The sequence below is a fragment of the Heterocephalus glaber genome, unplaced genomic scaffold (genome assembly GCF_053883595.1).
Source record: "Heterocephalus glaber isolate CG9 unplaced genomic scaffold, H.glaber_assembly_v1.0 deba00001826, whole genome shotgun sequence".
NCBI lineage: Eukaryota > Metazoa > Chordata > Mammalia > Rodentia > Bathyergidae > Heterocephalus > Heterocephalus glaber.
The window spans coordinates 480,914-506,009 of NW_028258489.1; the positions used below are offsets into that span (position 1 = coordinate 480,914).

Below are 25,096 nucleotides of genomic sequence, written 5' to 3' on the forward strand. Positions count from 1 at the left end.
ATGCCTATGTGTAGATTTTTTTTGATCAAGGCTAGTTGGAGTCCTATATGCCTCACTTATCTATATGTCAAGTTCTTTTCTCCTCCTTGGGAAGTTTTCTGCCATCATTTCCGTGAACAGTTTTTTTATGTCATCTGCACTCTCTCCTCTTTCCTCACTGACTCCAGTCAGTCTTATGTTATGCTTCTTTGCATCATCTAACAGCTTCTGGATTGATTTCTCATGTTCCTTTACAATTTTAAAGCAATTTTTCTTTTCCTGGTCACTAATTGCAATCTTATCTTCTATATCTGAAATTCTATCCTCACATTGGTTCATTCTGCTGTGTAGACTTTCAGTGGAGTTTTTAATATCCTGGAAATCTGTTTGCATCTGTTTTATGGATTCCATTTGTTTCCTATGTTGGGATTCCATCATGGTCCTCAGATCCTCTATTTTTTTATCTGTGTCCTCTCTAGATTTATTAATCGTGTCTTGCACCATGAGCAAAATCTTTGCTGTTATCTGAGTAATTATTTCTGATTTCATTTTTCCCAGATCCTCTTTTGTTGCCAGTTCAGGGAGTCCAGGTAGTTGAGTATCAGATTGTTCCATCTCGTTTCCCTCTAGGGTTACTGTAGGTGATCCAGAAGTCTGTTTTTGAGGCTTGTTTATGTGCCTTCTCATTTCCAGGGTGAGGGGGTTGCTTCTGACACCTTCAGGAGCTTGGGATGGCAGTGGGGGAGCTTCCTTCCAGGTGTTGGGACCTGCTCAGCTTCTCTGCCCTAGGAGCTTGGGATGGTGGTGGGGGAGCTTCCTTCCGGGTGCTGAGACCAGCTCAGCTTCTCTGCCCTAGGAGCTTGGGATGGCAGCAGGGGCTCAACCACTTCTTATTACTACCTAACCTGCAAACAACTTGATGTCATCATTAGCTCGAGATTATTTTAGTTGTCTCCTAAAGTTTTGTCTGCATTCACTTTTTCCTCCTTCCCTCCCTACTCAAAATACTCCACTGGTTTCTCATATGACTGAGATTACTAGCCATAGTCCTTCCAATAACCTGTAGCAAAATCCATGTTCTTTTAATAATTCCCTTAAACTCTTCTTTTTTTCTCATGTTTATTTTATAGGAACCACATCCTTATTGTCTTTTTTTTCAGATATGCAGTGTGTTCCTCTCTCATGATCTTTGTGCTTTCACTTCTCTCATAGGGTACTCTTCACTTAGGTAGAGATAATGATGTGATCCTGCTTTCCACTTATTTCAGATCTTTACTCAATTGTTATTTTTTTCATTGAAAATCCTCCCTAACCATTTTGCTTAAAATTGAACTGCTGTTCTTCCTATGCAGTTTCTCTTCCGTGCTTGTCAGTATTCTTTTTTTTAGTACCAGGGATCAAACTCAGGACCTTGTGCTGGTGAGGCAGGCGGCAGCACCACTGAGCTAAATCTCCAGCCCACTTCTTAGTATTCTTGCCACACATTTCCGTTTCACATACTACATGTATATTAATTATTAGTTCATCTTCCCCTTAGCAGAGTATTAACTCTAAGTTCAGAATTTGTGGCCTTTTTACTCCTTATCTATTCAAAACCTCCTAGAACAGTGCTGACATAAAGACTATTGTGGAAAATAGTAGTTGAAATGGCATGCGTAAGCATGATTTGAGCTGAGTTATGAAGGACAGATGAAAATTTTTAGATTTGAGAGTAGGGAGAAGGTAAAGTGCTTTAAACTGAACTTTAGAAGGTAGCTTCTTGAGTTGCTTAATTAGAACCCATAGCTGTTTCCTGCCAACTGTTACTCTGATTTATATTCTTCAGAATTGTATCTGAAACTCCCAGACATGAATCTGTTCTTCTTCTTCTTTTTTGTGGTGCTGGGAATCAAACCCAGGACATCAAACATGTTACATAAGCCCTGTACCTTCGAGCTAACATTCAGACTCTGTTTTTGAGGTGTGAGTCTCATTGAGTTGCCCAGGCTGGCCTTGATCTTCTGAGCTCAAGTGACCTTCTTGTCTTTTAGTTGCAAGTAGCTGAAACTACAGGTGTCATCACCACGTCTGGCATTATTCCTATACTCGATGTTGGAGAGCAGTTGATTTCATCATTTATGGAATCTCCCAAATTAGAAATATAGTTAGTTGTCTTAAGACTCCCCACTCAGTTTCAAATAGTTAGGGAGGGTCTCACTAAAAGTGCAGATGCCAATTTTTAGGCAAAATTTTTGTCTTGTTAGTTGTATTACCCAAGTATTTCTATCTGCGTTAACTTCATGTGACCTCGTATCTGTTTGAATGTTGTAATTTTTTTGGGGGGGGACCAGGGATCGAACTCAGGACCTTGCAATTGTGAGGCAGATGCGGTGCCACTGTGCTAAATCCCTGGTCCTTGATCATTTTTATTTGATGATTTTTTACTCAGTCACTAATTCCTGTCTGCCTGCTTTTGACAGTTTCTATTCTTGCTCATTTTTCCGCTTCCCCTTTTATTTATCTTGTGAGCTGTTCCAGAATCTTGTTTGTGATGGTGCATAGTGGAAGTTCTAGAACACTGGGAAGCCAAAGCAAGAGGATCACAGGTACAACCTCAGCCTGGGCAGCTTAGTGATTTAGAAAGACTTTGCCTCAAAATAAAAAATAAGGAAAGGGCTGGGAATCTGGCTCTATGTGATGGCCCTGGGTTCAATTCCTAGTACCAGGAAAACAAAAACAAAAAATAGGATTTTTTTTTTTTGGTACCGGGCATCGAACTCAGGACCTTGCACTTTCAAGGCAGGCAGCAGCACCACTGAGCTAAATCCCCAGCCCAACAAAACAGGATCTTAAGTCTTTAGGGATCTAATTCTTTAACTTATCTCTGCTTCCTATTGCTTATGTTGGTTTATCACATGTTCTCATTTTGGGCTGTGGGTTCCTATCTGGGAAACAAGCCTTGAAAATCTTGAGGTGCTTGGCTTGAGGAAGCGTTCCACCAACGAGAATGCACTTTTGCTGCTGCCATTGGCCCTCTGGGCACCTCCAACTTGGGACCAGTTACATCTTTGGACTTGACATTTCTAAGATCAGGCACATAGTTTGGACTCTAAAGATATGTAAGAAGAAACCCATAGGGCTGGGGATCTAGCTCAGTGGCACTGCGCCTGTGGCAAGGTCCTGAGTTTGAGCCCTAGTACCAAAAAAAAAAGAAGAAACCTATAGAAACCAGATTTTTAGGAGGGCCCTAAGTGAAGGCAATATTGGGACCAAAAGCCAAGATTCTTGACTTCATTTTAGTGCATCATTATAGTGTTATGCACCAATCTTATTAAAATAATTTACTTTTATGCTCAGGATATATCTGGAGTATAGCATTAACAGCTATATAATACCTAATCTTTGATTTTAGTAGTTCATAAAATAGTCAATGTAATTCTGTCCTGGAATGGGAATCTGTCTGATAATAATAGATTATCTTTTTTTTTTTTTTTTTGGTACCGGGGATTGAATTCAGGTCCTTGCGCTTGCACAGCAGGTGGCGAAACCACTGAGCTAAATCCCCGGCCCAATAATAGATTATCTTATTTATCACTATGGAATACTTCCCCTAAATGAACTATTTTTCTTAAAAAATGTTAGCATCAGTTTAAGAAAACAGCATAAGATGTATTGTGAGTTTGAAGGATAGGAAGCATGATACTAATAGTAGCATGTTTGAAATGTTTAGTATGTAGATTCAGTGTGTCAGATTGCAGATTTTGTTTTTACTTATGACCACTATTTCACAGAGAACCTGTAATAGTAACTTTCAGCTTAGGCTTCACAGCTATTTGTAGTAATATTTTAACTACATTGTACAATGAATAAAGCTCTTGTGGGTTAATCTGGGAGCCTGTATATTTTTTAAAGGTTTAGTCATTCAGTTGTCCAGACATCATTGCTTTATAGGAACTTTGAAGAGATTATGCATTCTTAGCCAGGGATGGTGGCCGAAGCCTAAGATCCCAGCACTTGGGAGGCTGAGGCAGGAGGATCACCTGGAGCTTGAGGCCACCCTGAGCTATATAGTGAGTTCAGGGCCACCCTGAACTACAAAGGGAGACTGCCTCAAAAAAAAAAAAAAAAAAAAGATTATGCGTTCTTGGGTTAAAAATTGTACCTCTTCCTTAATTGATAGGTATGTGCATGTATTTTGGTAAATATGCCTCTTCCCTTTTATGTTTTTGTCCACTAGTCAACACAGAATGACTTAAATAGTTCTCTCAAGTCATCCCAACTAATAAAGAAAAAAAAATTATAAAATTACCAAGTTTTTTGTGTGAGTGTCATTTGTTTAAACACTCAAGGAAATCATGGCGTAAGAAGGGTAACTGAAATAACTTAGTAGTAAGAAAATAGAATTAAAAATTCTTAAACTGTTTCATTTTTCTCTTATAATGTGTAAGCAACAATTCTTTATTTCTGTTTTTACTTTTAGAAATCTAATATTGTACATAGAGGAGTTGCTTAAATTTGTTTTAATGTGAAAGACATTTTAAAAATGCATTAAATATTTGTACCCTCATTCCCTTCAAAAAAGGATTCTCATTTTTTTCTGTATGATCTCAGACTGTGCATATGTAACCATTGTGTTCAACTTAGATAGGTAAGATGCTTTTTGTTATGTATTTTGCTGTATTACAATCATTTTAAATAGATGTATGATGTTTCTGTAGATAGTCCACACTGAAATATCGTTGTTTTACCATTAGAATCAGTATGTTCTGTCTTCTGTGTATAGCTTTATCCTTTTTTTTTTGAAGCAGCTTGATTGAAATTCTAATAATTGCTTGGAGATTAAGTTGTCATTAAAATTTTGTGTTTCAACTATTTATGTTAATAGAAACAGGTTTTGTGACGCATGATCACTCATACCTGTAATCCCAGCACTTGAGAGGCTGAGGCAGGAGGATTGCCATGAGTTTGAGGCCAGACTGGGTGATACAGTGAGTTCAAGACCAGCCTGAATTACAGCGAGACCCTGTCTGAAAAAACAAAACAAGAAACAAAGATGTGTAATAGGAAAAAAAAAATATATACATATATATATTTATAAACAAATGTTGGCTTTCTTAGAGGTCATAGGATTTAACTTAGTAGTGTAGCTTGTTTTGTAGGAGCCAGTGTATATTACAGGAGAATGGGTAAATAGAAATTTTTTTTTTTTTTTGGTACCTGGGATTGAACTTGGGACCTTGGAGCTTGTGAGACAGGTGCCGGAACCACTGAGCTAAATCCCCGGCCCAAGTAAATAGAAATTTAACACTGGTTGATACATATATTTTTTGAGGTGCTAAAGTTTGAACCCCGGGCCTCACACCTGGTAGGGAACCTCTGGGCCACATCCCTAGTCCGTCTCTCTTCTGTTCTGTTTCTAATTTTGGAGTTCTTCAGAGGTCCTGCAAGATGAAAATGATAGAGCCTGGAAGAAGGACACCACTGGTTGGAATGAGCCCACCTGGCATCTTAGAGCAATGCAGGTTTCATGTTATTTAGATCACTGGCAGTCCTTAGAGGACACGTCGGCCCTCTGTTTCCCCAACCCACTCCCTCAAAAGCCTGCCAAAAAATGCTGCAAAAAAGCCTCTTATCCTGTAAGAGACACCTTCTCTGTTCTGCCTGCACAAAGAGGACCCTCAGCTTTAGCAATAAATCTGCTTGGACTATTGAGTTCACGTCCCTTCTTTCCCACTCACCAAACTCATTTTTATTCTAGAACCTAGTTTTTAGCTGGGGTCCTTGTATACCCTTTAGGAAGTACAGAAACCTGGAATTGTTCGTCAGTATTAGAGAGTGTACATTTTCGTTTTCTTTGGGCAAGGTTTTCTTTGGGAAAGTTGGTTACTGTCATCAGTTTCTTGAAGGATTTGTCTGAGTAAACGATAAATGAGACTAGAGATTAATATGGAATGTGGCTTGAGAATAGTTTGAGTTTGACTTCTTGGATCCTGTTATTTCCACTCCTGTTTTACCTGATACAGAAATTCTTTTTACCGTCACTGGCTGTTGGTTGCGTCCAGATTGGAATCTATCATGATCTAGTTGTGATTAGGTGAAAAAAGTAATATTACAGAGGGCTACTGGCTGTGTGGGAGAAATCATTACTATTGTTGATTTTTGCCAGCCGTCAACTGTTAAAACCTGAGCCTCTGTCTCCATGTTGTCAACTCACCATATATTAAATTGCATACTGTGGACTTAGAAAATTTTAATGACCTAGTTCCTGTCATCTAGAGCTAAGTTGCCTTTGTCTGAACCTCCTTTTATTTTTCCATTGTCCCTCTCCCTTTTAAGTTTCTTCTTATTTTATTTTCTTCTTAGTTCCCCTGCATTTCACTCCTGGTCTCCTTTTCTCCTCTTCTTTCCCCTTTTTATATAACTCTGTTGCCTAAGTTGGGAATATAATGTGAATTTGAGGTCTATTGCTATTGTAATTATTTATTAAAATTTATATTGCCTCTTAAAAATAAACAAAGTATTCCAGTTACTTGGGAGGCTGTAGCAGGTAGATGAGACACTTTGTCAAAAATTAAAGTTGAGAGGGGAGTGCTGAGGATGTAGCTCAGTAAAGAACACACTAGGTTCATCCCCCAGTTCCACAAGAAAACAAAACCAAACCCAACAACACTCGAAGAGCTGGGGGCCTGGGGATTTAGCTCAGTGGTTCCCCCACCTCTCTCGCAGGCGCAAGGACCGGAGTTTGATCCCCGGTACCAAAAAACCCCCCAAAACTCAAAGAGTTGAACTATGATAATTTTCTCTTTAACAGAGTTTATATCATTAATGTGAACCAGACTGTACCCCTAATGCTGGCACACATATCTACGTGTTGGTCTTTAGTTATATGAGCCATGTTTTGATTATACTAGCAAAATTATGTATTTGACTTGGAGCAGAATCGAATTGACCAAAAAGTCTGTAGTTTTCATAGATATACTTTGAGTTGATTCTGACGTTGTATGTTGTCTCTTCAGTTTTTATGACTTGTTGCTACATCTTTATATATGCTTTGTTTTGTATTCCTTTATGCTTTTTCTTACAAATAAATGTCTTGGGATAAAGATTTAGGACTGTTGGGTTAAAGGAATGGAAACATTTTCTTGATTCTTAATGTTAGTCTCCTCTAAATGAAGATTGAGACCCAGATGAGCTCAAGTGAAGGGGAATTGAATTGTGTGAAGGGAATCCCATGGAAGTCCGAGGACAGGAAGCATGATGCCTCCAGGTCTGTGTGGAGCCTGGAAAAGGAAACTAGAAACTAATCAGCACCTTTGAGGAATCAGTATTTCATTGTTGTGTGGTTTCAAACTAAATATTTGCTTCTTTTCTGTACTGGTGGACAGTATTACTCTGCATTACTGTGCTGGGTAATAGATTCTGCTTTCCCACGTCCTAGGTTTGCATAGGGCTTGATCTCTTTTTTTCAGCTTGTATTTGCTGCTAAATTCCATTGCCTCTTCAAATCCCTGGCCAAGAATGGGATAGAGGTGGGGCTGTTAGGAACTGGGCTGCACTGCCGGAGGTGAGTGGTGGGCAAGCTAGCGAAGCATCTGTTTACAGCTGCTTCCCATCACTGGATTTACAGGCTGAGCTCTGCCTCTTGTCAGATCAGCAACAGCGTTAGATTCTCATAGGAGCAGGAACTCTGCCATGAACTGCACATGAGAGGGATCCAGGTTGGATGCCCCTTATGCTAATCTAAAGTACACAATGTAGTACTAAAAATAGAGCACACAATAAATGTAACTTGTTGGAATCATCCTGAAACCACCTCACCAGCATTCCTCCACCCACGCTCAGCCTTATGGAAAAACTGTCTTTCAGGAAACTGATCCCCGGTGCCGAAAGCGTCCAAACAGCTGTCTAACTCATTGTTTTGTCTTCATTTTCCTCCAGCCAAGTAGAACAGGCAGTGTGTATCCTGTGGATATTATGTTTTCTAAAAAGCAAAGAACTGTTCTTTAAAAGCATTCTAATTGACCAGTTATACTTAGGCATGGTAAAATCTGTCTAATCAATTTAGAGACTAGATAGTTCATGTAATATGAATTATCAGGGAGGAACAATTCTACATAAAGTATCTTTAAGTATTTTGTTAATGTACAATTCCTTTTTTCCTTCAGTGTATTAGTCTTATAAGTCAAGGATTATGTTAGTGCTATTTAAAATTTGCTTATGGAGATGTGAAATGTTAAATATTGAGTCTGTTGAGCAAATTACTTTTTCCTCAGTTTCTGTTTCTATTTTCAGACTTGGGTCATTGCCGGTATATCTTTAATCAAATATATTCTGTATTTTAAAATGGGGTATAAATTAATTGAAAGACAAAGTTAAATTTACTAAACTCAAGTTAATTATGTTAACAGTGTAAGATACTTATTCTTTCTTGGTAGTTAACAGACAAATAAATAGCTTTATTTGTCCTAAAATTCATAAGTTCTGTTAAAATGGTTCTGATGAAGCCTTATAGTCAATAAACTCAGATTTATTCAACTTAAACGCATATGTTTTCTAAGGTCTAAAATAAAAATAATGATCTAGGTATAATCCCCCCCGCCCCAATACTGGGTATCAAATCCAGGTCCTCACTCACTCTAGGCAAGTGCTCTAGCATAGAACTACAACCCACCTCCTTTTTATTTTGAGACATGGTCTTGATAAATTGCCTACTTGACCTCAAATTTCCAGTCTTCCTCTCTCATCCTTCATAGTGGCTTAGATTATAGGTACGTGCCACCTTGCCCTGTGGAATTTGTTGTTTTTAAACTGTTACCTGTTTTAAGAGGTAACTTAAGACTGATACTTTAAAAAGACTGATACTTTAAAAACTTTAAACATTTTCAGACTTGTTGTCTTACTTTTCTTATTGCTGAGACAAAATACCCAACACCCAAAGTTAAAGGAGGAAAAGTTTATTGTAGCTCTCAGTTTGCTGACTCCAAGGTAGGGTGGCATGGCAGAGGCCCATTACAGAGGAGAGACAGTTCATTGTGGGCAGAAGGCATCAAAGTAGTGAAGAAGCAGCAAGCAGAAAACGAGGACACTAGCCCTCTTTCTATCTCTTATGGTCTATGGACCACGTGCCCTTAGGGCGGGTAGCATTCACCCTAGGGTGGACTTTACCATTTTCCACACCCAGAGCTATTCCAAACCAATCAGTGGACTGATCCTTAATGCAAGCATCACGCACCCTAGATCCAGCCACCTCTGAAAAGCCCCACCAGTGACCACATGAGGATTTGAAGAAACATTAGACACAGGCTGTAACACTTGAACATTAAAAGTGCAAAAGTTAAGTCGCTTTAATTTGCTTTATCCTAGGTATGTCCTTGGATTTAATTACATCTGTGTTAAACATCTCGCTGTTTTTCACAACAGACTTTAGATGACAGAATATAAGCCACTTTTTTTTTTTCTTTTTTAATACTGGGGATTGAACCCAGGGCATTTGCATTGAGCTATATTCCCAGACCGTTTATTATTTTGATACAAGGTCTTGCTAATTAGGCTTGAATTTGTGATCCTTCTCCCTCAGTTTCTCGTAGCGCTGGGATTACAGGCCTGCACCACCATGCCTGGTTTATAAGCTACTTTTATGTGGTATATGCATCCTTATAAAAATATCAGTGTCTAGAATCTGAAGATCAGAGTCATTTAAGATTTGAGATTTTAACAGAAACTTCCTCTCAGGTGAGGAATGCAGTTTTTATATTCAAGGCAGCTATGGAAGGGTAGTCAGATCATACTTTTAAACTTTTTTTCTATAGCTATTACGTTAATCTAAAAGTAGAGCTGACGCTATTGGTGAAGAAATCCTTTTTCTTTTTAGCCCTTGGGTAGAAACAATATTGGCCAACATTGCTTTTGCAGGGTAGCCTGTTTCATACAGTAAGAAATAGTTTGAAAAGAATTAAGAACATAATCTAATTTCAGTTGATCTTAATGCCAAGTGCTGCATCCTAACATTTTGATTTTGACTTTATTGTTTTGTTTTATTTTGGTACCGGGGAGTGAACTCAGGTCCTTGCGCTTGCACAGCCGGCGGCAAAACCACTGAGCTAAATCCCCGGCCCTGATTTTGACTTTATTGTATTTTCATGTCCTTTTTGTGTCCTACCACAACATGAGACTGTTAGTCACAGGAATGGAGATGTTAGCAGTTATTAAATGGTCTTAAATCTGTAAAATGAAATAATGAATTACCTCTCGTTTTTTCCATTAAAATTTTAGTACTGTAGTGAGTATCCAGTGTGTTAGTACTAGTTAACATTTATTTTCACATATAATAGTATCAACATTGTATAATAAAAGAAAAAAGGCTAAATGTTAATAAATTATCTAAAGTGTACCTGGAGGTGTAGCTTAATGGTAGAATACATGTGTAGCGTGCATAAGGGCATGGGTTTAATCACCTGGGTGACACTCAAATACCAAGGATATTAAGGGAAAAACATTTAAGTTCTCTCCCACTAGGATCTTTTCATATGATTTGAAAATGGATGGACACTGGTTGCCACTCTTTTTTCAGTGTCTTTTTTCAATTTTCAGTGAATTGTAGTTGGCAGGGTGATCACGTGTGATTTGAACAGCAACCCTGTTTTGATTTAGACTTATAGATCAGGTTAGATCTGAAATGCCACTTGGAAGAGAGGGGGTTTTATAAATTTAATTTTTATAAGACTGAAGTTGTTTCTTGTTTCTTTTTCTTTTTGTCACCCCCTCATTTAGGTTTTCATAGGTTCACATTAACAAAAGCACCATGGAGTTTTATGAGTCAACATATTTTGTTGTCCTTATTCCTTTAGTAGTTATTACAGTAATTTTCCTCTTCTTCTGGCTTTTCATGAAAGAAACATTGTATGATGATGTTCTTGCAAAGCACAAAAGAGAACAAAAGCTTGTTCCTACAAAAACAGACAAAAAGAAGGCAGAAAAGAAAAAGAATAAAAAGAAAGAAATCCAGAATGGATTTCATGGAATGCATGAATCTGATTCTGAAAATGTACCTCGAGACTTTAAATTATCTGATGCTTTGGTTATAGAAGATGACCAAGTTGTACCTGTTCCATTGAATGGGGTTGAAACTTCAAGTAGTATGAGGGAAAGAAAGAAGAAGGAAAAGAAACAAAAACCTTTTCTTGAAGAGCAGTTCATCAAAGAAAGTGATGTGTCAAAGATTCCTGGCAAAAAAGTAGAACCTGTCCCAGTTACAAAACAGCCCACCCCGCCCTTTGAATCAGCCATCTCAAAGAAGAAAGCAGGGCAGAAGAAATCTAAAAATGGAAACGGTATTGTGATCTATTTAACTTTATTATATGATATTTATGTTGAGTCTGAAGCAAGATTATTCTTTTTGCTGTGTGTTTGCTTTCATTAAAATTGATTGCTAACAGGAATGAGTAATGGCTCTATGAATCAGCATTGTAAACTTTATATTATAAATATGGAAAAGGCCTTTAATGGAAATCTGACTGGTTATTTTCCTAAAACCATTAAGGATTTGTAGAGATCAGCAACTAGAAACTTGTGTATTTATTTCAACCAGTCTTTTCTAATCAATGTGGTAAGAATTAAAAATGAGTAAATAAGACTGTTTATCAGTCTTGATTAATTTTGCAAGCATTTATCAGTCTGTTATGCTAGGCATTATGCTTGAAACTATTGCTGCAGAGGTGAATAGTGCGTTTTCAGGGTAGTCTACAGTTAGTTGTAGATGCACACAAAAATAGGTCATTATAATTTAAAAAGTTTAGTATCATCTGGGTATGCCTAAATCTTTATGGGAGTTCCAAAGGCAGGTCATTGTGACATATAGTTCTAGAAATTAAAGTTAAAATAGGTGCCAGCTATGATTTTTAGGGTGGTTAGGGAGAGATGAAATAGAATATTGAAGAGGTGTATGTATGTAGGTATAGTCAGTCCATCGATTCCATGTCCTTGCATTCAACCAACTGTGGATTACAAATACTCAATAAAATTGTGTCTGTACTGAAAATGTACAGACTTTTGTCTTGCCATTATTCTGTAAATAATGCAGTATGACACCACTTTATATAGCATTTCCATTTTCTTAGGTATCATGAGTAATGTACTGATGATTTGAAGTAAATGGAAAGATGTGTGTAGTTATATGTAAATACCGTACCATTTCTAGTGGGACAGGAGCATCTGTGGATCTTGGTGCAGGGGAAGGGATTCTGGAACTAATCCCCATACTCTGCAGTGAAGAGGACTTGAGAAGTCGCAAGGGATGTGATGTGTGACAGCAACAGTTTGCTTTGGATGAAGGGACTCATCATTTGTCCATTTTAACTTATAGAGTGTTGACTTATTTATATTGGATTTACAATATTTACTTGGTACCTGTGACCAAGCATGGTAGTAGAGAAAGAGAGTAAGTACTACATGTTTTAAGGAGAGAGGATATGTAAACTAGTAACAATGTGAGTTATGTAGAAAATGTATAGAAAAAAATAACAAAGCCTAGAAGAAATATAGAAGCCAAAGCAAACTCATGGGGACTGGGAAATAAAAGACTTTAACAGAGGAAGCAGTGCCTAAGTTGAGTCTTCAAGACTGAATTTCTTCATGCAAGTAATGGGTCTCATCCCACACTGACAAAATATCATATGTAAGGGGCAGAAGTACAAGATTACAGTGTATCATTGAGCCATGAAACGTGAGAACAAAACAGGCTTTTGTGTACCATCCCAGGATCTGGGACTTTGTAGATTAGCCATTGTTAAAGATTTTCAAGCACATTCGTGATATAGTTAGTTTTATATTGTATTTTAGAAAGAATTCTTTGGGAGAACTTGTGAGCATGAATTTCATACAGCAGTATTTGAAGTAGACTCTTTAAAAGGTTACTATAGTTTTCTAAAGTTAAGTTGCAGGCCTGAGCTATGACAAGAGACAGAACTAGAAAGTAAAGAGGTATACAAAGTAAGAATAATAATGTGACTAACCTTACATAGGGGAAGAAGATAAAGAAGACAGGATCAGAGCCAATCTTCCAAGATCTGAGTTAGGTCAGGGTGTACAAGTTGCAACCTGTAAGTTACATCTGCCCTTCTCCTGTTTTGGAGAAACAGACCTGTGAGCAAAGAATCATTTTTGCATTTTAAATGGTTGGGAAAACCCCCAAAAGAATATGTTGAGAAATGTGAAGATTATTAATCAAACATCAGTGTCCATAAAGAGAGTTTTGAACACAGCCAATCATTTGTTTACCTACATCTGGCTTTCAACTGCAGTGGCAGACTTGAGTAGTTGCGATGGAATTGGTATTTACTATTTGGCCTTGACCGAAATTGATTGCTACATGGTTGTTAACATTAAGATACAGAATATTGGAGAGACTGAATATGAACGGAGAGAATGCTTTCAGTTTGTGTTTCAGGTGCTTATGTGGGCCATCTACATAAGAGAGCAATTCATGGGTATGTAAGTACAGAGAGTGAAGGCTGTATGACATGTTCAGGAGCCTTAAGCATGAGGGTGATACTTGAAGATGATCCAAGGAATAGCAGCATATGAGGCATTCAGTGGAAGCAGTTAATAAAGGAGGCTACAAAAAATATCGTGTAAGAAGAGAATTAGGGGAGCTGGCAGACTTTTTATTATGGTAAAATACATATAGCATAAAATCTGTTTTTAAGTGCACAGTTCTCTGGTGTTAAGTACGTTCACATTTTATATAATCACCACCAGGAATCCCCCAAATTCTATCACTTTGTACGCATTAAACACCAAAAAACAGGAAATTCATTTCCCTCTTTCCAGCCCGTGGCAACCACCATTCTGTCTTTATGAATCCAACTATTCTGGGAACTTAGTATAAGTGGAATCATACAATATTTGTGCATTTGTGACAGTTTTATTTCACTTAGCCTAAAGGAGAGGAATTTGGAGGGTGAAAACCAACAATAAAATTCTAAAGAGTAGTTAAGTAAGGATTAACAGATAATATTTGTAGAGTATGCCATTTGGGACCCCAGGCAGCAGAGTTAATGCTTTCATGGAATGGAAGAAATAAAAGTCAGATTGGGATTAGTTGAAAAATTAGTTGAAAAATGATGGGTTGAAAAGAAAGTAAAGCTTATTCTTTTGTGAGTATAGGAGGAAGTGGGTGTGGGAGGTTGGAAATTACAGTGCTGAGGAAATGGCTTATTTTTTAAACTGATAAGAGACTTCACTATGCCACAGGCTAAGGACTGGGAATGGCTTTGGAATAGGATATTCAAAGAGGGCAAGTACATTGAAGAGCAGATGGAGTAAGAAAGCTAGCATGAATATTTGTTGGTGAGAAAGCTAATAAGATTTTCCTGGTAAAGCATTCTGGAAATTATTCATTACTAATTGTGTCTTTTCTGGTTTGTTCATTGTTTGGTATGATGATTTTCTTTTCATTTGTATTCAATAAAGATGACCAAGATAAAAAGGTGGAGACTCTGATTGCACCACTGAAAAAGCAAGAAGTACTACCATTCCACCAAGAGACTAAACATGAAAGTGGATCAGGAAAAAAGAAAGTTTCATCAAAGAAGCAGAAGACAGAAAATGGTGACGTGTAGATAATGTGTTTTATAAATGCTAATTCTAGAGAAGTAATAGAATAGAGACCCTGGAGATGTCATGTGCTTTTTAAATACCAGTTTAATGTGTGCTGCAACAACCATAGTTCTAATATAAGTCTAAAATTCTCTTTAGCCTTGTGGCTTTACATTGCTTTGATAGACTGAGTATAAGTATGTGATGAAAACATTTATCTGAATTTTAAAAAATTTAAAAAAATTTTTCGGTTTTTTGAGACAGGGTTTCACTTTGTAGTGCAGGATGGCCTTGAACTCACTATGTAGCCCAGCCTGGCCTCAAACTCCCAGTGACCCTCCCGCCTCAGCCTCCTAAGTGCTGGAATTACAGGCATTCACCACCGTGCCTGGCTGTTTGAAATTTAAAAATGACAGCACATTTGTCTTTATTCTCATTGTTGGCCTTGAGAGAAAATATCATACAAACTCTGTGAAGAAAAAGTATTTGTACTTTTTGTATCTCTTAAGATTTTGCCTGAAGACATTTGCTGGATGCAGCATTGCCCTTCATTTTCTATTATTTTATAAACAATTTGCATATGTTTATGCTAAGAATACAAATAAAAGTGACAGAGCAGTATTACATTTTCAGAGTTTTCCAGGGTATAAACTTGGGTATAAACTTTATGTAGATTTAAATGTTAGCAATTTCCAAATAATATTGGGCTGTGATATCAACTAGTAGTAAATTTGGAAAGGGAAAACATGAAATTTTATTTGCATTTTATGACATACCAAGCACCAGGTATGAGTGAAATATTGCCTGAATATACTTGAGTATATTACCTGAATATACTTGATAAAGTTAAATATAATGTTTTAAATAATGGAATTACATATGCACAAAAGTTGTTTTTTTAAAGGTAGAATATGCAGAGATTTCCATCTGTGTGTAAAAGTTTGTATCACTTACCAGCAGATGTCAGATATAAACTCTTGAGTTCTTTACATTAAAATCAGGAACATAATAAAGAGGCTTCCTTCTTCCACTCTTAAATGTTATTGTGCAAGTTTTGGCAAGTGTAGTAAGATGTGCTATGAAAATTAGAGGCGTAACTGTTAGAAATGAGAAAACACCTGCAAGGAACAGTGACTGTGATATTTGTACTTACCATGTTACAGAGACTTAATTAAAAATTATCAGTTACGATAAGAATTCAGTAAAGTATTAACATAAATAAAAATTAAGTGTCCTTAAGCACTAATGAAATGTGACTAGATTTTTATGTTAAAGCAGAAAAATTAAATGATCTATCTAAAGGATTTCTAAGAAATTTACAGATACTGTTAAGAGCAGCTATACTGCCCAGTTTTAGATGACTTAAGTGGTTTGCTATAAAATAGTAATATTGAACTGGTACTTTCAAATAAAAAGAGTTTCTGCCTCGTTAAATAAGGTAAGAATTTAAAACCAAATTGAACTAATATTGGAGATTAGGAAATAAATGCATTTATCATTAAAGTATGCTTACATGTTGTTTAATTACTCTTTTCAAAATCCCAAGTAATTTATGATTTTGTTGAACTTAAATTGCAGTCTTGGTAGATGAACCCCTTCTTCGTGCAAGTACTTATATTCCTTTGATGGATAATGCTAACTCAAGTCTTGTGGTGGATAAGAGAGAAGTTATTGATCTCAGTAAACCTAACCAAATAGAAGGGATCCAGAAATCTGGGTCTAAAAAACTGAAGATGGAAACTGTCAAAGGTAATATACAGAATGTCTTAATCTGTTGTATTGTAAAAGCACATTTTGAGTTCTGATGGAGTCAAGTACACTTTGCAAAAGACTAAAAGAATCCTTCTGGTAAAAGATTTGGTAGTCTTCTAGTCCATTCTTCTTAATTTTGTTGACCTGAACATTGGAATTTGACTTGGTCGAGGTCCTACAGCTATTTTGGCAGTATTTTCCTTGGTACTGTTATCTCCTGTGAGATTTTCAGGCTGATTCACAACTGCTGGTTTTAGTTGTTCTTGGTGGTGGTGTTTTTTTTTTTTTTTATTAGACTGTTAATGTACATTTTTAGGTTAGGTTCACAGCACAATTGAGTAGAAGTAAAGGGTTCTCATATGCCTCTTAACCCACACATGCATGTGCCTGCATAAAAAACTTACAGTGTAGTTTAAGTGTTAAAAACCTAATGCTCTTTTGGTCTAATGGATAGCAGTTCTTTTAGGAAGGGGAATTTTGTGCCTAATATGGGAGCCTTGGGAGAATTTGGGTGGGTGAGTGAATCCAGGAGGTATATAATTCATGAATTGTTTTAATGTCAGGTTTGCATATTGTATTAGCTTTCTTGCTTCTGGGACACAATACCCAAAACCTGCAACTTAAAGGAGAAGAGGTTTAATTTGGCTCATGGTTTTATGGATTCAGTCCATGGTCAGCTGGCACCAAGAGGGAATCATGGTGGAAAGATGCGGTAGAGCAAGCATGTTCAGTTCATGGTGGCCAGGAAGCAGGGCAAGGGGAATGGTGTCATAGGGTAGGGTTGAGGCGCCAGTTATAGACCCCCCACAATCATGCTTCCATGCCCTACCCAAAAACACCCAAAAGTGTGTTTTACTGATTCCCTGGGTAGCTTCTAAGCCAATCAAGTTGACATTCTACCTTAACCATTGTGCTTGTATGTATTTGTTCTTTGCAGAATCAGATTTCACTTTTATTTAATTATTTTAGAGCTTATTTTCTCATCTGTGGAATTTGGTGTATGTATGTCTCAGGATTAAAAGGATATTATGAATATATTCAGTGTAGATAGTAGCATATTGTAGATACTTAAATGGTATTTTTTAATAGGTGAAGGCATATCGTTACTTTAGCAGTCTGCAAACTTCTAGGTAATGTAATTATTCCATAATATAGATGATAAACATGTTTTTCCCTCTTGACTGGAGCATTTGTTACTTGACCAGAAGTGCAAATATTTTCTCTTGGTAATTGACTTTCTAGGCCATGAATTCTTATTACTTATCCTTTCTAAAGTTATTAGCTGTGCCTTCTAAGTGCCAACTCCTTTTCTTTTTAATTAAGAAAATGCTGAAGTGAAATTTAAAGATTTTCTTCTGTCCTTGAAGACCATGATGTTTTCTGAAGATGAGGCCCTTTGTGTGGTAGACCTGCTGAAGGAAAAGTCTGGTGTGATACAAGAGGTTTTAAAGAAGGTAATGTTTTTGTTATGGGCATATTTGTAAGCAATAATTAGAAGTTAATCGAATAAGACTTCTACCAGAGCAATCTACTCTTGTCCTTAATATTAAACCACATAGTCATGTCTAAAAGTTTTGGAATGCCTTCAAAAATATTTCATATATTCACACTAATTAGTATGCTGACTTAGTCAAGCATTCTTTGGATCATCTGATGCTTTGACAAAAACCAGTTGTTTAAAATAACTAAGATATCCCTGGTACGGGGGCGGGGGGAGAAAAGAAGATAATTTTTGTAATTTTAAAGTCATTTGGCACTTGACTAAGCTGACTAAAACTTTGAAGCCAAGGTCAGATAATTTCTGATAGCGTATGTGGAATGTTTTTGTAATCCCACATTTAAAGAACCTAAGAACCTTTGTTATTTAGAATATGCATGCTTGAGTGTATGTGATATTTCCCTTTAATCACCTACCAGTCCAAATATTTAAATACAGGATGACTAAATACTGCATCTTTTGGTTTATTTTAGAAGATAATACAACAGGGAATATAAAAACCAATTTTATCAAATTTTTTTGATAATTTTTCTGTGTATGGTTTCTCTTACAACATTCAACACCTGCCTGAGCAACGCTGGTAAGCAAATGTGCTGCCTGAGTAACGCTCAGGGTAAACTTTTTTTTTTTTTTGGTACCGGGGATCAAACTCAGGACCTTGTGCTTGCCAGGCAGGTGCGGTGCCACTGAGCTACATCCCCAGCCCAAGGTAAACTATTAAATCGTTAAAAACAAAGATTTGAGTGGCAGAGTCCATAGGCTGACAAAAAATTTGTAAGCAAAAAAACCTCAAAACAAAAGACACCCATGTAGTTAACATTATTCTCATGGCTCATAGTGTCACATGTACTGTGTCATATTGGGAAAAGTGAGAAGTTTTCAAATTTTACTTCCGTAAGGTAAGATGACATTGAATCTGATATTCAGTATTATGATTGATGACTCTCCTTATTCTGAAAACATGCTTTGCACACACATGGACACCCCACCCACTCACGTAGCTGTTTTAAACCTTGAGCGGTTTAAGTTTTCTAAATTACAAAGACTACTCCTGTCTGAATCATTGCCTCTTACCTGATGACCTGCAGTAGTCTCCAAATTGATGTTTTTCCTATCCTCTTAGCCCTCTAATCTATTTTCCCCACATAACTGCAACGTGACCTTTAAAAGGTGAATCAGATCACAATATTCAAAACTGTTGTTAAAAAAATCTTGTGCTTTTCTCTTCACATATAGTGGATAATCTCAATTCCTTAATAGGCTTATGATTACTTTTCTCTACAGCCTTATCTGATGAAATTTCCCCTTCACTACATTTCACCCATACTATGCAGTTCTTCTCTGCTTCTAGCTATCAAACTTTTTTCTTTTGTCTCCCTACTTTCCCAATTTCTTCCTATGGTTAATTCCGCTTTCCTTGAATATCATTTTCTCATATAAGCCTAACCTGAATTTGTAGTATAAATTCTTCTCCATTATTTTCTCTCATAACTCTGTGAACTTCTTGCATAGCATTGATTGTAGCATTATAAGTCTGTACATACTTCCACGTATCTTATCGACAGTGCATTTTACAAGTCTGTGGCATTTTACAGTACAGTATCCTGGCTAGACTGTCTCTGTGTATTGCCAGTGATGGCTCAGAGTAAACAAAGAGTTCAAGGGCAATCAGTAAATGTAACTCAGTGTGATTTTGAATACAAAGTCAGATTGTTATGTTGTAAGGAACTTTCTTGATATTCTTGATTGAAGAGTTTATCCTTTGGTTCACTTTTTATAATTATGAGTATCTTTCTAAAGAGTTCTTAAGTTATTTGTGGGGATTGGGAAAAGCTCCTTGCAGGAGAAAATCTCCAGGTGAAATTATCACATTCATTACCACTTAGCTATGGTGACTAAGTATGTTGCTAGTGGCTTATGAGAGTAAGAGTAATGGTTTTATTGTTCGAGACAGCTTTGAACTCCAAAGACCTGGATGGTGCATCAGACCACCATTGATTTCTGTTTCAGGTAGGCCTACAAAAAAGTCAGGAACTTGTTACAGATAGCATTTCATATAGGACAGTGCTTTGAAAATGTTCATACTGTGTTGTGTCTCTCCCCTATCCCCCAACCCGCCCCATTTGAATTTTGGTTAAAATCTTCTTGTTTATGATTTTTCCTGAGTGGTTCTGTTCTCTCTACTAGACTTTGCTCTTATAGGTTTCTTTGATTAGTTTTTGTTGTTGTTCCCTGGTACCGGGGATCAAACTCAGGACCTTGTGCTTGTGAGGCAGGCGTGCTACCACTGAGCTAAATCCCTCCCCCCTTCTTTTTTTTCCCCACTGAGTTTGTTGGTACATTTTAGGTATACAGTGCAGTTATAGTCATCATTGGGATCTTGCACTTTTACACGATGTAACCCTCGCTCCTTCCTAAAGGTTTCCTGTATCTGAGAAATACTAGTTTCTCTCTTTTGTTGCCATAGATACTGACTTTTTAATAGATTTCAAAGTCTTAGATGTAAGTGGATCCTCATCCTAATTCAGACTACTTCAGGGTAAGGGGGAAGGTATGACAGGGTAGTTATGGAACTTGCTAACCAGTTAAGTATAGTGACTAATAAAGGATCTAGCATGGTGCTTTTCTTTTAGTAACTGGATAGATTGTATTTGTGAACACTTTGTAGAGGAAGAGAGAGTAAAATGATTGTGAAAATTTAGAAAGTTGTTTTAGGCATCCTATGTGCCATTTAAGTGGATGTAGTCATTTTACAGTTAAATGTGTATTTCTCTGGAGTTGAAGAAAATTTATAATGGGAGTGATTTGGAAATGTTATCCAGTGTCACCAGTACATATAGTTGTGGGAAATGATGAAAGCTAGAGAATAAGCCCTGAAAGCACCAACGTTTAAAGGTTAAGGAAAATCACCATAGGAGATACTGAAGAGGAGCAGAAGTAGAAATGTCAGGGCATATGAAATCCTAGAATTTAGGAGGATACAGAATTCAGGGGCTGGGGAGAGCCAACAGTGTCACACACTCCATAGAGGAAATGGAAGGTAAAACTTGAGGACTGGGCTTTGGTATTCTTAGTGAAAGCAGTTTTGTTTCAGAACTAGACTGTAAGTAAGTGAATGAACAGGAAGGGTGACTGTAAGTGTCCACTCAGAGTAAACTTAGTTGGGAAGAGAAAGGCAGAGGAAAGGTTGGGGGGTTGCCCTTATAGATGAGATATTATGCTATTTGTGTGCACAAGCCCTTGTGTATAAGCTAGAAGACAGTTGTTTTGTATGTGAAATGTAGGTTAAGATCTGGATTCTAGTGTCAGGATTTTTGAATTAAAATCTGGGCTCTGCCACTTTGAGTTTTGTACCTCTGGATAAGTTCCTTAACTTTAGTGGCTCTATTTCCCCATTTCTAAAATGAGAGTGATTATCAGGCTTTGAGAATTACAGTGAGATAATGCATTTTAGGGTTCTACCATACAGTAAATGTTAGTCGTTAGTGTGGGTACCAGTAAGAAAATGTTTATTACTGACTTTTTAAGTATTGGTATTTGAGTATACTTGCCTCAATTAAATGATTTTTTAAACTTTAAACTTTTTTTTTCTTTTTTGGTACCGGAGATTGAACTCGGGTCCTTGCGCTTGCGCAGCAGGCAGTGAAACCACTGAACTAAATCCCCGGCCCTAAGCTTTAAACTTTTAAGTTTTGACTTCATATGATGGACTACTGGATATGCTAATTTTTTTCTTTACCTTCTTTCTTCCTTAACTCTGTTTTTATTTATTATAGGTTTTTGTTTGTCGGATGCTATGGTATCTGTTATGTGAATATAATTCTCATGCTTGTTGTAGCCTTAATTCTATAGTTTAATGATGGGTTGAAAGCTTGATGCCAATTCTTTGCCATAGATGCTTTTTCTTTTCTTGGTTGGATAAAGTTTTTCCTTGAATCTGTTCAATAAAATCTCATGTTTTTTATATTTCCAAAATTTTGTGAAGTTATGATACTTCCTTTTTGTCTTTGTTCTTGAATGATAGTTACACTATTTTCCTTTTTAAAATGTAGAGATGTCTTATTGTTATGTTTTACTCTTTCATTGAAAAATTTTAAGGCATTTGTTTTATTTTTCTCTGTATTCATATAGCTGAGCAGAGGTCTGAGGCCGGTGTACATTTTGTACTTTTTTTATGTATTTCTGTCTGCACTCTTACAAAGAAAATAGTATTTTTGTTGTTGTTTTGAGGATACTAGGGATTGAACCCAGAGCTTCATGTGTGTTAGGCAAGCCCCTAAAACAGTGATGGCAAACCTTTTTAGAGACCAAATGCCCAAACTACGACCCCAGACCCACTTATTTATCGCAGAGTGCCCTCACTGCAATTAAACCTGAATACTGAGGTTTTAGGTTTAGCAAAAAAAAAAGATGTCCATTTTGATAAAAATCCCCATTATAGAGGGGGTTACCATGTTTTGCTGTGCACACTGAAAATTTGAAAGCTGACAGTTGTCACGTGATTTGTTTTAGTAAGATAGTTGCAACAACTAAGACCCTCGGAATGATTATTTCCTCAGTTTCTCTTCAAGAAACTCCTTTTAGTTTCACCAAGTTCGGCAGCACTTTTGTGGTTGGTGTCAGAGTGCCATCTGACTCTTGGTGGATGGTGATCCACAACGCTTTCACTGCACAGAATGTGTAACACTTTCCCATTGCATTCAGTCACTCCAAATGACTCTGTCCAGATCTCTTGGAATGATCTTCCACTGCTGGTATGCAGCTTTGCTTTGTTTTGCTGTAGTCATTTTTAGGTGTTCAAGATTTGGAGTGTTAAACGCAAATGTTTTTATTAAAACATCGCACATGCACACACACACATATATTGCACATGCACACACACACACACACACACGCACACACACACACATATATATGGCAGCACACTGACTGGCCATGAGAAAGCTGGACAAGTCACGGTTAATGAGTCGAGGTTCATGACATCATCACCTGGTGCCACTACTCCTTTTTGAGCATTGCCCCGTGTATGCTGTTATCCAGTGCTTGGCTGCTGGGACAACTTGGCTTGCGTGGGGACAGAGAGGGCTCTGTATGCTCGCTGCGTGACATGTGTCATAGGTTTGCCACCACTGCCCTAAAACATTGATTGGGCATTCAGCCAGTATATTTTTTGTTGAATTTTCCTTTCTGCAGTACTGTGTATAAATCAGAGAGTGAAGTTTCTTTAAAATTTGGCAACAATCTTACTATAATATGGCATGACATTGACCCTTCTGATCAGTTTTCTCTTTGGTAAAGCATGCTTTTCCGTCATTAGATTCAAGTCAACATTTATTACTAGAAAGTTTCGTATGTTCTTTATTTCTGTTTTGTATTTTCTGCTGCCATTTTACTGTCCTGTTCTACCCTTACTGTTTAGGACCATGTCCATTTCTGATTTTTGCTTCTTATTAGGTTATTTCTGGCGCAGTGTTACTTTTTACTTTCACCGTGAGTTTTACCGTTTTGCTTCCCTCATTTTGTGGTCTTATCTTTTCTCTGAAGTCTTTCTTAGGAGCTCTGCTCTTTGCTTTTGTTTTCCAGAAATGACTGCTAGATTACGTTTTAAGAAATCATGGTGATGATTTTATTAGAATTTTTGTCGGTTCTCTGATGATCTTTTTCTTCACTTTGTCATTTATACTATTTTCCTTTTAAAATACATTGTATTGGGCCAGGGATTTAGCTCAGTGGTTCCGGCGCCTACCTCGCAGCGCAAGGACCTGAGTTCAATCCCAGGTACCAAAAAAAAAAAAAAAAAAAAAAAATACATTGTATAAACCCTGTTTTATTTGCTTGTTTGTGCTCTTTAGATCATCTCTGTGCTGTAGATTGACAGTGGTGAACAGCTAGTGCTTGCCTGTATTACCTGGATCATGGGTACAAAATGTGTCCTTTTGGCCCTTGTTTCTTCCCTTGGAACAGACCAGAACCTTAGTACAGGAAGTCTCTTTCGACTGTCACGCTGACTAGCTGATCACTTTGAGTAAAATTTGTGTGATTTTTTTTTTTTTCCATTTTCCTCCATCTGATATTTCCTGCCAAGAAAGTTCCTGCTTTGAAACTACACTTGTTCCTCTTGTCATATGGGCGCTGACTGGGTTTCCCTTTCAGCTTGTGCCTGTTAAATTAAAGAACTACTGTGTGCACCCATTGCTCTTCCATTGAGCTGGGCATTGATTAGGCAGCATGACTGAACACCTGTATTTACTCTGGATTACTTTTGTCTAGTCTTTTTTGGTATACTCTGAGGTTATAGAGGACTGTTTCATTGGTAATAAATTGCCTTTTGGTTTTATATTCTCTCTTTTAATCTAGAACAAAAAGGAAAGAAATTACTATTTTTTACTCTGGGTTTAAAACTAGAAGTTCTGTAATTCTTTGCAAAAATCTGCTTCTTGGGCTGGAGATTTAGCTCAGTGGTACTGCACCTGCCTCTCAAGGGCAAGTTCCTGAGTTTGATCCTCAGTACCAAAAAAACGAACAAACACACAAAACAAAACAAAAAATCTCCTTCTTGATTGACTTTTATCCTTTTGGAATTTATACAGTGACTATATAATGTTACTTCACTGACCAGCTTTTGCTAGTCATTGTACTTTATATTATGTAGAGCTCGGCACTGGCCCAAGAATGCTTGATGACAGATTTCCCATAAGCCCACATTAACTTTTACTAATTCTATATTCATTTCTCAATTGTAGTCAAATAAAGGAGAATTGACTGCACTTCTGCATCAGCTTCAGGAAAAGGACAAATTGCTTGCTGGTGTGAAGGAAGATGCTGCTGCTATGAAAGAGCGGTGTAAGCAGTTAACCCAGGTGAATTATTCTTATGTTCAAGGGATGTACCCCAAATTAGAATCAGTGAAAGGTTTAAAAATTGTCCATATGCCCCGAATTAATTACTTGTATAAGAAATTTACGCAACACGAGGAATTTTATTTTAGAATTTTTGGAGGGAAGTATCTCACTCTCTCACGATATTATACCCGCAGTGGAATTATGGATTTAAAATAACAATGCGTATTATGTATCCTATTTTGAAAATGACAGAAGCATTCTTTTAGAAACATAAGCTTGTGGGCCAGGGATTTAGCTCAGTGGTTCCACGGCCTGCCTCGCAAGAGCAAGGTCCCGACTTTGATCCTTGGTATCAAAACAGAAGGGAAAGAAGATTGTGGCACATGCCTGTACTCCCAGCACTTAGGAGGCAAAGCAGGAGAATCAAGAATTCCAAACCAGCCTGGGCTAC

At 37.2% G+C, this 25,096-nt stretch overlaps 1 protein-coding gene across 30 annotated transcripts in view; it reads left to right on the plus strand.

Moving 5' to 3' along the window:
• Positions 1-25,096, plus strand: part of Ktn1 (kinectin 1) — a 119,268-nt gene that overhangs the window by 33,792 nt on the left and 60,380 nt on the right. For 29 of the 30 annotated variants that reach the window (XM_087203973.1, XM_087203987.1, XM_087203991.1 and 26 more), the window contains 5 exons: positions 10,729-11,288; positions 14,428-14,565; positions 16,132-16,302; positions 17,629-17,759; positions 24,547-24,663. In XM_087203973.1, coding sequence (XP_087060099.1) covers positions 10,760-11,288; positions 14,428-14,565; positions 16,132-16,302; positions 17,629-17,759; positions 24,547-24,663 — 1,086 coding nt within the window. In that variant the 5' untranslated portion in view covers positions 10,729-10,759. Of the gene's footprint in view, positions 1-576; positions 2,565-10,728; positions 11,289-14,427; positions 14,566-16,131; positions 16,303-17,628; positions 17,760-24,546; positions 24,664-25,096 lie in introns of those variants that run through there. The other variant, XM_021249236.2, reaches the window with a different exon arrangement.